Source organism: Bidens hawaiensis, unplaced genomic scaffold (genome assembly GCF_021521415.1).
Source record: "Bidens hawaiensis isolate Kalapana, Puna unplaced genomic scaffold, B.hawaiensis_p1.1 tig00059296_1, whole genome shotgun sequence".
Taxonomy (NCBI): domain Eukaryota; kingdom Viridiplantae; phylum Streptophyta; class Magnoliopsida; order Asterales; family Asteraceae; genus Bidens; species Bidens hawaiensis.
In genome coordinates this window covers 5116-17246 of record NW_027500700.1, presented here as the reverse complement: position 1 = coordinate 17246, position 12131 = coordinate 5116, and the positions used below count along the sequence as shown (strand labels likewise).

General features: G+C 38.7%; 1 protein-coding gene across 1 annotated transcript; it reads right to left on the bottom strand.

Annotated features, from left to right (window-relative positions):
* Positions 1-8595: 8595 nt before the first annotated feature.
* On the bottom strand, positions 8596-11789 carry LOC143602656 (putative alpha,alpha-trehalose-phosphate synthase [UDP-forming] 11). Its single transcript, XM_077079691.1, has 2 exons — positions 9497-11789; positions 8596-8983 (listed from the first exon to the last, which is right to left on the bottom strand). The coding sequence occupies exons 1-2, from the start codon at positions 11750-11752 to the stop codon at positions 8672-8674; spliced, it is 2568 nt and encodes an 855-aa protein (XP_076935806.1). The 5' UTR covers positions 11753-11789; the 3' UTR covers positions 8596-8671.
* Positions 11790-12131: the final 342 nt, after the last annotated feature.

Below are 12131 nucleotides of genomic sequence, written 5' to 3'. Positions count from 1 at the left end.
GGGGCACGTTTTCTTCGGGGGCACATTTTTTTTATAATTCCCAATGTTATATATGTAGAATACCCGAGTGTTTATAATCAACTATTTTTATATTACTCAAACACCTTTTGGACCCCTCTTTTTGGATTACCCAAACACTTATAGGACCACTAAATTTTGAAAAAGGTCATGTACTTTTAATTATTCAATATAAGTTGAATAAATAAAAGAAACGAATAGGCGGGATAATAGCAAAGTCGACTTCAAACACCAGACTTATAGGCCCAGTAAATTTTGAAAAAATTTTAATTATTCAATATTAGTTGAATAAATAAAAGAAACGAATAGGCGGGATAATAGAAAAGTCGACTTCAAAAGCCAGTAATCATGGTAGCATCCACAAAAATGAGTTTTTCATGATTATAGTTATTAAAATCTTATTTTCAACCCAAAATGCCTCAAGAAAGACTTAGCGGGTTGGTGATTATTGCTATCGAGAACAGTTAATTAGAGAGCATAATCTGCGTATTATTGATCCACAAATTTGTTATAAAATTGTTAGGAGAGTTTCACAAATCCTCAATTAGCTCTTAGCTTATTAAGTATATCATAAACTCATTACAAAAATCATGATTTCCTAATTGCTATGTTTACCGCAATAACTTTAATCGGTGTTGATGTGTGTATAATGATGCTCTCACAACTAAGCTATAAATCTATTAAACAAAATCCCTAAAGAAGCCACAAAACCGGCAAGTGTACCGATCACTAATAGTATAGCACTATGGAAGTCCGAGTATCGAACACAAGGACACTTGAAAACGTTAATGATACTTAACCCTAACCAAGACTCACCTAAGAATATTTAAATGATTTTTAATAATTAACTACTTAACCTAACTTACTTTAACTAAATTATTTAGCTAGACTTAACTTAACTTAACTAAACACTTGAAACTTAGAAACTTAACTGCAATCGGAGAAAACGTCTACCTAGGTAAGAATCATATTGAAGGTATAATAAGGTAATGGATTGAAGACTCTCACGACACCGGTTACTAAGGATGACTCAACTAAGGTTCACTTAAGAAAGCTAGATCACCTCTCAGTCTCACTAGCAAACTCTAACTTACACCTAGTTGATTTTAAGAACAAACCGAGAAACGAAATGTTAAAGTGTTCTAATGCCGACTCTCCTCTCGGACTCACCGACACACTACCCTAATGGAGACGAATACTACGCAACCAAGGATAGAGGAACAATTTAGTTTAACTTAAACTAGACCAACTAATCGCTCAAAAACCCAAACCCGACAAGAACCGAACCCGCTCTCGCGCGATCCTAATTCTAACAAGCAAAAGCTATGAGACGAGTTTACTTCCTATCACCTCTCGGTATCTAAGAAGGTGTTCACCCGCTGAATCTAATCAATTAATATACCCACTTAAACCCTACGGTTGATCACCCCGCAAACAATCTCTAGACACAAAGTAAAGAGTTCAAACAAGCAAAAATCAATCAAAACCTATTCAATTAATCAAAGCAAGAGGTATATGAGTATAACTAATAAATTCACAGCCACTAAACACAACCTAATTCAATGTTAAACCAAACTTTTCATTAACAATTCAAGCCATGATGATCAACAATCCATAAAACTCATTAAAACCTAACAATATTCATCTAACCTAGGTAGAACTAATAAGTTTAGCCAATCATAATCAATGAACAGTAGATAAAATAGATATAAATGATAAACATGCTCATATAAATCTGATTACAAAAGGTTTGAATGCTTAAAAACCAAAAATGAACTCACAAACGTTAAAATAGTCAAAACCGACAACCGGAGGATAAAAGATGGAACCGTAAGCTTGTCCTCCTTGGTTTCTCCTCTAGAGCAGGTGTGGGATGGCTGGAAACTTGAATAAAATCGTTTATAGCCTTTTAGGGTTTATATATATGTTTAATCACCTCCTTCCTAATATAAAATAGGTTAAAACAAGCCCACTAGGCCCACTAGAAGACAAAATAGACGTGGTAGCTGATTCTTGAACATTCTTGGCAGCCTTGGGACATGTTGGAATCTACCACATGCTTCTTGAATGGTATGACCTGGTCGCGTAGCTCGAACATGACATTTTCTGACGTTTTTCGACTTTTAGCTCGTTTATCTTCGTTTTTGCGTACCGGCTTCATCCGAGCTCCGTTTTAGTTGATTCTTTTTCCATTGACTCGTTTTCTCGCTCTATTCAACATGGAACCTATCACATACACAAACATTTAATTTCATGCAAGAAAAAGTTATATTCGTTAACAGTTTACGCACAAAACGACACAAAATCGGAATAAAACTTTATGTGTTTTGCAACACATCAAATATCCCCACACTTGATCCTTTTTCGTCCCTGAAAAAGAAATCTACACAGGATCATAACCAAGTAAAAAACAACAAACTCCCAGATTATTTAACATTACTAAAGCACAAGAAACAACTCGACATATTGACCGCGATTGCCGATATTGTTGTCCACTTAAACCCAGCCACCAGCTAATCAAGCCCCCCTTTTGCATTAAACTTTTTAAGTCCAAAAATTAAGGCTACACCTACCCCATCTCAGACAAACAGAGCTAGAAGAACTAGAGTCGAAGCAAAATGGCTCGACAAATCACCATAAGCCAAGGACTCGTTGATTGTACTAATTAGATGCACTTGGAGAAATTTTGATGGATGAATGGTCATGTGGAGGTCGTACGAGCTATTCCTAAATATTATTGGACTTTGTCCTATAAATTCCTAATTTGGTATTTATTGACTAAGAACCTTCGAGCCCCAATAGCGATAACCTCAGAGTCACTATCCCCTTAGCAACACGTAAACTCTAAGTCCCGTCTAGTATGTGCATCTTTGGCCTCTTTTACTAACTTTAAAGAATGCTTCTTTGGCATTTTACAATACATAACTTTCTTCACAAGCATTTTGCTTTTCTTGAACAACTTTTGAGAATATACAAACATAACTTTCAATACATACTTTTCTTTTCTTTTCTTTTTTTTTCTCTTTTTTCTTCTTTTTTTTTTTCTTTTTTTTCAATCTTTTATATCACCCTAAAATATATAACTATTTCTAAGCTTGTAGAAAGATGGACATGTGGCGTGTGCTGGTTTTGAGTGCATCTAAGAATAACCATCTCAAAGTTTTCAGATTATGGTAATCCTCCCTAAGCATCGAAATTCGGTTTCACCGTTTTTCAGATTATTATATATATATAAACTGCTAAAGAGGACTATCAAAACTAGTTGGGCCTACCGACACATCCCAAATCAGATATGCAAACCATCCTTTCTTTTATTATTATATTATATATTTTTCAAAAGTTCCGAGAGTTCGTTAACACAACGGTAATAATATCATTTACTGCATAACGTAGAAGAAAAACAATTTTCAAGGGATATTTTTCTTTAAATTTTTTACTTTAAATATTAACTCTCAAGATTTTCAATATTCTTTTATTTTTCTTAAAATGAAAACGTCAGTTCCCCATCCCCACACTTAAATTTCACATTGCCCTCAATGTGAGACAAGGAAAAGACAAAACTAAACATAAAGAAAAATAAAGTGGAACAGACTCCCCTGGTATATGTGATCTGCAAGTATGCGGTGAATCATGTTCCTCGCCCTCCTATTCGAACGCAAGCTTAAAACTCCAGTGCTCTCTATCAAGCTATCACTAACGAAACGAAAGCGGCAATCCTTAAGGATATTGCATCCTCACACTTGTTTAAAACTCCAGCTCATCAACAGTCATTAGCCAACCAAGGAATAACCTGCAAGTAAGAGAAGAAACACCTGGCAAAACTCGGAAATATAAATAAAAATGAAAATAAAATAATAAGGAAAGATATTACCGGGTTGCCTCCCGGGAAGCGCTAAGTTTATTGAATAGTTTTCAGCCGGACTCGCTCCCGAAACCTCAATCAGGAGGCTTCTCCTTTATCCTCTTCCCATCGATGCTCCTCAATACTCTCCTCTTACAATTGGTCGGGAAGAAACCAATTGCACAACTCTCATTGGCCCGACCATATGAATTAAACTCGGCCCACCAACTCTTGAATTCCCCCAAAAATGGTTCAATGAAGTGAAACGGGGAAGTCAATCTCTTCATCACACTACGATTTCTTCGCCCAGAAATCCTCCTTCTAGTTCTTTTAGCCAAACTTTTAAACCTTAACACGTCCCGAATGGAGATTGAGTACGGTTCGTGTTTTGGTTTTTCACAATCGAGGTGAAGTGTCGGAAGGACCAAATCACTAACTACTTCATGGCTCTCCTTACAAAGCTTCTTCTCGATCCCCACACTTGGCTCGTTATATATTAAATCTTCAAGCAGCTTTAGATCACCAAGTGGGTCAAACTTGCTTTCATCCGTAGTGGCAAAGTCCATCAACTCTTCACCAAACTCATCATTAAATTCTTCCTCCCAAGAGGGAACATAATCCTCTACTCTATGCTCCTCCATTCCGGTATCTTCATTCTCACTCAGGGTTTCAAACAAAGGTGGATTCAAAGGTGGAATATATTCCAAATCATTTCTAATGGAAAACAATACATCGTCCATTATTGATTCCAATTCTGGGGTTGGCTCTAATATATTTCCCGATAAGTCTTTATACCCTAAGAAGTTCCCCATTTGATCATATGCAAATTGGTATGGAGGAGGCTTTGCCACAAGTGATTCCCATGGAGCTTTCCGTGCCTCGACTTCTATCCTCCTTCGCTCATAAGCATCATGTACCCAGTGATCTCTGTCACACACTTTGCACCATGGCATTCCAACGTGTCGTCCGAACATATTTCCTTTAAAGAACACTCAAAAGAAAATGATCACGGGCACCAGATAAAAATAGAATAAAATACTAAAAATAAAATTAAACTAATTAAAATAACTAATCTAATCTAAATATACGAAAATACAATAGGTAAATCCCAAATCGGGTCGTTCTCAATACGCCTCTAACCGTGTCCCCGGCAACGGCGCCAAAAACTTGATGTGTGTATAATGATGCTCTCACAACTAAGCTATAAATTTATTAAACAAAATCCCTAAAGAAGCCACACAAAACCGGCAAGTGTACCGATCACTAATAGTATAGCACTATGGAAGTCCGAGTATCGAACACAAGGACACTTGAAAACGTTAATGATACTTAACCCTAACCAAGACTCACCTAAGAATATTTAAATGATTTTTAATAATTAACTACTTAACCTAACTTACTTTAACTAAATTATTTAGCTAGACTTAACTTAACTTAACTAAACACTTGAAACTTAGAAACTTAACTGCAATCGGAGAAAACGTCTACCTAGGTAAGAATCATATTGAAGGTATAATAAGGTAATGGATTGAAGACTCTCACGACACCGGTTACTAAGGATGACTCAACTAAGGTTCACTTAAGAAAGCTAGATCACCTCTCAGTCTCACTAACAAACTCTAACTTACACCTAGTTGATTTTAAGAACAAACCGAGAAACGAAATGTTAAAGTGTTCTAATGCCGACTCTCCTCTCGGACTCACCGACACACTACCCTAATGGAGACGAATACTACGCAACCAAGGATAGAGAAACAATTTAGTTTAACTTAAACTAGACCAACTAATCGCTCAAAAACCCAAACCCGACAAGAACCGAACCCGCTCTCGAGCGATCCTAATTCTAACAAGCAAAAGCTATGAGACGAGTTTACTTCCTATCACCTCTCGGTACCTAAGAAGGTGTTCACCCGCTGAATCTAATCAATTAATATACCCACTTAAACCCTACGGTTGATCACCCCGAATTGCAATCTCTAGACACAAAGTAAAGAGTTCAAACAAGCTAAAATCAATCAAAACCTATTCAATTAATCAAAGCAAGAGGTATATGAGTATAACTAATAAATTTACAGCCACTAAACACAACCTAATTCAATGTTAAACCAAACTTTTCATTAACAATTCAAGCCATGATGATCAACAATCCATAAAACTCATTAAAACCTAATAATATTCATCTAACCTAGGTAGAACTAATAAGTTTAGCCAATCATAATCAATGAACAGTAGATAAAATAGATATAAATGATAAACATGCTCATATAAATCTGATTACAAAAGGTTTGAATGCTTAATAACCAAAAACGAACTCACAAACGTTAAAATAGTCAAAACCGACAACCGAAGGATAAAAGATGGAACCGTAAGCTTGTCCTCCTTGGTTTCTCCTCTAGAGCAGGTGTGGGATGGCTGGAAACTTGAATAAAATCGTTCATAGGCTCTTAGGGTTTATATATATGTTTAATCACCTCCTTCCTAATATAAAATAGGTTAAAACAAGCCCACTAGGCCCACTAGAAGACAAAATAGACGTGGTAGCTGATTCTTGAACATTCTTGGCAGCCTTGGGACATGTTGGAATCTACCACATGCTTCTTGAATGGTATGACCTGGTCGCGTAGCTCGAACATGACATTTTCTGACGTTTTTCGACTTTTAGCTCGTTTATCTTCGTTTTTGCGTACCGGCTTCATCCGAGCTCCGTTTTAGTTGATTCTTTTTCCATTTGACTCGTTTTCTCGCTCTCTTCAACATGGAACCTATCACATACACAAACATTTAATTTCATGCAAGAAAAAGTTATATTCGTTAACAGTTTACGCACAAAACGACACAAAATCGGAATAAAACTCTATGTGTTTTGCAACCATGTTAGCTAACTCAGATGCGGATGTTTTTTCCCATAATATTAGTGCGTGTAGTATACGTGGATGCTAATGGTTTGTAATTATATGTATTACAACATCATGCATGTTGTTCGAAAGCATGGAAGAAACTTGAATAAAGGATTACATAGAAGATATACTAATGTTGTATACATGTGAGTTAGTTATTAGCCAGTTTTACACTTTAATAATACTAATTTAAGAATAGAAATGTTATTAGTTTACTATTGTATTGATTTATGAAATAGACGTTTCAACATGAGATCAATGTTTTTCAATATAAAATGTCGTTACTTTAGTGACAAAAGTAAATCATGAATTTGTTATTCACTTGTACAAACACGCATTCATTTTGGTTGTTCAGCTCATGTAGTATACAAAGATGATAATCATTTTTAATTATTTATATTATTATAATAGTATTTGTTTTTATTTTAGTACCACCCCGTGTATTACACGGGTTCTAATCTAGTGTGACTAATATTTGGATTGATTTGCAAGATGAAAGTGCTATATAGGTGGAGTTGGTTGGGTTATTGATCATGGTGACATGGAAGTGATAAGGTTGCACCATCATAATAAAGTAGATAATGGAAACATTTAACCCATAGCTTTGAATCATCTATGTCCCATATTTGGGGTTTATTGATTTCCGACCTAGATTTAGAATATTTGGTAAGATTCATGATTTATAAATTTACGAACCTATCACTATTTGAAATGGGTAATTAATTGCTTTGGTGTAGAACTTCTTAAAATAACTCATCCTATTCTTTGCCTCTAATAATCTGAGCTCGTTATTCACAACCTAAGGCCGATATGGATCGAATAATCTAAGATTGTTATTCACAACCTACGGCCAATAAGTATGGATCAGTGGATGACCCCCACAATCTAGTGCTCAGTGGATGACCCCCAGAATCTAATGTGGCGCACCCTCCCTCATGTAAGATCCTTGCACCCCCCCGCTGGTCGCGGCGCTAATGCGGGATCCTAGGACACTTGTAACTCGGATCGTGGGAATGCCACCATCTTGGAAGGACATTTCGACAAATACAAATTCAAGAACAATATAACTTACAAGGTCCTCATGCCCAAGATTTTCTGACCGTTATCCCGATTGATGGCTTGGGCCAAAGCATGTCTGCGGTCGAGTATTCTTAAGTACCGTTTGATGGTCCCAATGTACCCAGAAGACGAAACATGTCCGATCTGCCATAAGGCTTGCCTGGATAAATTCGGAGAGCATGCGATTAATTGCAAGGAGATGCCTGGGTTCAAATACCTACATGATTGGGTGCGGGACGTTCTTTGGGACATCTTAAGGCGAGCTGGGATATCAGCTAAAAAGAAAGCCCCCGTAAACTTCCTTACAGACCCCACGGAAGGGAGATCCACTCTACGACCGGCAGATTTGCTCGTCTTTGGTTGGGCCGGGGGAAAACACGCTTGTGTTGACCTCACAGGGGTATCTCCCTTAGCTGGTTTGAGGGATAATGGGTTTGTAGCTGGGCAAGCAATGAAAAGGGCTGAAACGAAGAAGGTGGAGAAACATGCTAAAGCCTGCGAAGAGAACCAACATGTTTTTGTCCCTTTAGCTTTTGATACCTTTGGCTCCTTGGCACCGGAAGCTATCCGTTTCCTAACCAGGGTCCAACGGGTTGTGCATAGCAATGTGTCGACTCTAAAGGGGCAGGGGTATGTCTTTAGCAGGTTAGGGTTTGCAATTCAAAAAGGGGGCGGCGCAGCTTGTTGCCCGCCTACCTGCTATGTTGATGTAATATCTATGTTTCTATATAATGAAAGAAGTAAATCTAAAAAAATATATATATATATATAACTTAACCATGTGTATATGCTCTATACAAGAGATTATGTGTCTACATCTGCATTTTTACCAACAAAAGAACCTAAAAAAACATGTTTAAAAGCTTGTTTCAAACGACACTCCAGACCCGACAGTCTTTGGAACTTGAGTCGAAGCCGACTCAAGCCCATGAAGCATCTTGATCACATCTATAGTATCATCAAGATAGTATTTTGCCATACTCGGTTTCTGTCCAACCGTACACGCAAACACTTCGGCTATTCCACGGTTCACAACCGAACTAGAGATCTTCTCGAACATGTCCTCATCTGACCGATCATCTCCAATGCATAACACGAAATCCAAAGGCTTTCCCTTACTTTGCATGCTTGCAATTAGGCTTTCCACCACCACTCCTTTGCTCACACCCTTCAAATATCAACATTCAACAACATTAATTAATTGAAGTTCATAAATGGGAACAGACATCAACATTCAACAACATTAAATGATGTTATTTAAGTATGGAACGCATAGTGACATATCCATAAACTTTTGGACTGGTGGCAAAAATCGATTGGGTTAAAACGGATTGGCTATAAATAAATGTTTATTTTGAAACTTAATTTTTGAACCGGAATTGTCACTCGTTACATGATTTAGAATTAACAAATACTTTGGGGGTGTTTGGCATTCCTTATTTTGCCTCCTTATAACTTTTTCATAAGACAATAAGTTATAACTTATTAACTTATCCCCTTACAATAACACACAATGTGACAATACCAAACACCTTTTAACTTTTACAAAAGTTAATAGTCATAAGTTGCTTAACATACCAATCACCCCCTTGATTAAAAAGTGAAAATAAAGTCTTGTGTATATAGGGGCTTAACAGTTTAACACTTAACACTACCAATTGAACGAATGATAAAAAGTTACCTGCGGGTTCACTTCGACGATATTTTGTCCTCGTTTCACTACCACGGGCTCGTTGGCTAGCACGCTTTCGAGGTGATCAAGTAGCTCTTTAGCCTGCCACATCCCAAAATCCGGGTCGGCTTCTTGATGATGCCAAACTAAAGCACTCTCCTTTTGCTCTATGAAGGAGCCATCAGTTGCTTCGGTATAATGCTCCATAACTGGTAGAGCCACCTTTTTCCACTCGGCATCCACTGCTAAGCCACCAGAACATTCCCAGTCCGAGTCACCACTCCATCGAGTCAACCACCCATGTTCAGCCGATAACCCAAGATTCTTACACGAGTCAAACCACTTGCTTAACGAATCCTTCCCTCGACCGCTAACAATAAACACCACGTTCTTCGGGTCGTTAGATAGCACACTTAATATGGAAATAACTTCTTTGCTTGGGGTTTTATCAACAGAAGCTTGTGGCATAACGGTACCGTCGTAGTCAAGCAAAATCAACCGACTGTTCGTCTTATTATAAGCCGAAACAATGTGTTCAACCGATAGTTTCCTAAAGTTCAACCCGAGGGCCACAACCCGAAAGCCCAAACCGAACCCTACCCCCCAACAACGTTTGTGAAAATGATCCTTACACGCCCTCTCAAGGTCTTGATCAAAGCTTTTAGCCCAGTAACCAACATCATGAGAACTAACATACTTATAATGCTTCTCGTGTCGCAACCTCTTCTCGCTATCAGGCATCATGATGGCTAAACTCATTGCCTCGGTAACCGAGTCAATATTCCACGGGTTGACCCGAATCGCTCCACTTAAAGACGGTGAACACCCGATAAACTCCGAGACAATAATCACACTTTTTCTACATTCCTGTTCACTAATCCCTAAGGCGTTATCCAGCTCAGGACTACCTTGTCTCGAGACCGTGTACTTGTAAGGCACCAAATTCATACCATCCCGAACCGCATTCACCACGACACATTCAGATATCGCATAGTACGCAATCTTCTCCTCTGTCGAGACTGGACCGTTGACAAACACAATCGGTTCATACCCATTTTTCCCAAACCGCCGGTTAACCTCACTAGCCACTTTTCGCGTCTCATCCTCAACTTCTTGAATGTCATGACCTCGGCTTCGAGCCGGATTCACAATCTGAACCAATACCACCGAGCCACATAGCCCGGGATAGTCCTCCAACAACTGACCCATGGCTAAAAACTTCAAACTAATCCCTTTAAACATATCCATATCATCAACACCCAAGATCACAACTTTCCCCCCATAAACTTCCTTCAGTTCCTGGACTTTTTTCGCAGTTCGGTCCGAAGATTTCACGGACTCAATCTGACCCATATGGATCCCAACCGGTAAAATCTTGATGCTAACTGTCCTACCATAATACTCGAGCCCAATATACCCTCTCTTAGACTTGTAATCGAGGCCCAGCATTCGACTGCACGACGAAAGAAAATGCCGGGCGTAATCGAACGTATGAAACCCGATTAAATCACAATTCAACAGGGCCCGAAGAATCTCGTCTCGCACGGGTAAAGTTCGGTATATCTCGGACGACGGAAACGGGCTGTGCAAGAAAAACCCGACCCGAACCCGGTGAAATCTTTTTCTTAAAAAAGTAGGCATCACCATAAGATGATAATCATGTATCCAAACATAATCCTCATCCGGGTTAATGACCTCCATCACTTTGTCAGCAAATATCTTATTAGCAGACACATAGGCCTGCCAGGCGACCCGATCGAACCGGACCCCATGGGTTCGGGTCACGGGCAACATGTAATGAAACAAAGGCCATAAATAATGCTTACAAAACCCATGATAAAATTTATTCTGAATCTCCGAGGATAAGAACGTGGGTACGCACCGAAACTTATCCAACAACGTTTGACCCACCTCCTCCTGCTCCGACGGGTCCACGTCAACATGTAAGGATCCGACATACACGCACTCCACGTCGGATCCAAACCCGGATTTTAACTGGAGCACCAACGCATCCGGGTCGTATTCGAATACCCATTTACTCGTTTCCACGTCTCGGTAACCCTTCACCGGCAATTGATTCGCCACAATAATCCGACGCTCCGGCGCCGACGACACGACGTCGTTTTCCGATTTACCGGAAACATTATCCTCTTCGAACTCGGATAATATTCCGGCGACCGTCATGACTCTGGGTATCCGAGGCCGATCGGTTACACACGAATAATCGTCCAGGTTAAGCAGATTAAACGAGGATCTTGACAACATTATTTTGGTACGAGCAATCGATGAACGGATTTGTTATTATTATAAGTGGGTGTTACAGAGATGGGAATAAATATTATAATAATAATAAGGACATGGAGGATACATGGGTGAATTTGAATAAAATGGTAAGAGACAGAGAAGAAGAAGGTGGTGTGGTGTGGTATGGTGAAGAGGATAAGAACGAAGAAGTAGACACCGACTTTACTTGCTGAAATTAATAAACAACCTATAAATAATAACAGTTATTATTATTATTATTACTAGGAACATAAACTGGGTCGGGTTAAGTTATGACCCGGTTTATGCATCTATCATCAATTCGTTTCACTTTTCTAACTGTAACCGACTCTATCTCCCATAAGTCTTCTGACCGCCTACT

What these genes read in the sequence shown, in the direction of transcription:
- LOC143602656 (XM_077079691.1), bottom strand. Translation starts at nt 11,752, where the DNA reads ATGTTGTCAAGATCCTCGTTTAATCTGCTTAACCTGGACGATTATTCG. An exon ending in TCGTCGAAGTGAACCCGCAG is followed by an intron (nt 8,984 to 9,496) that starts GTAACTTTTTAT and finishes TGATATTTGAAG; the next exon opens with GGTGTGAGCAAAGGAGTGGT.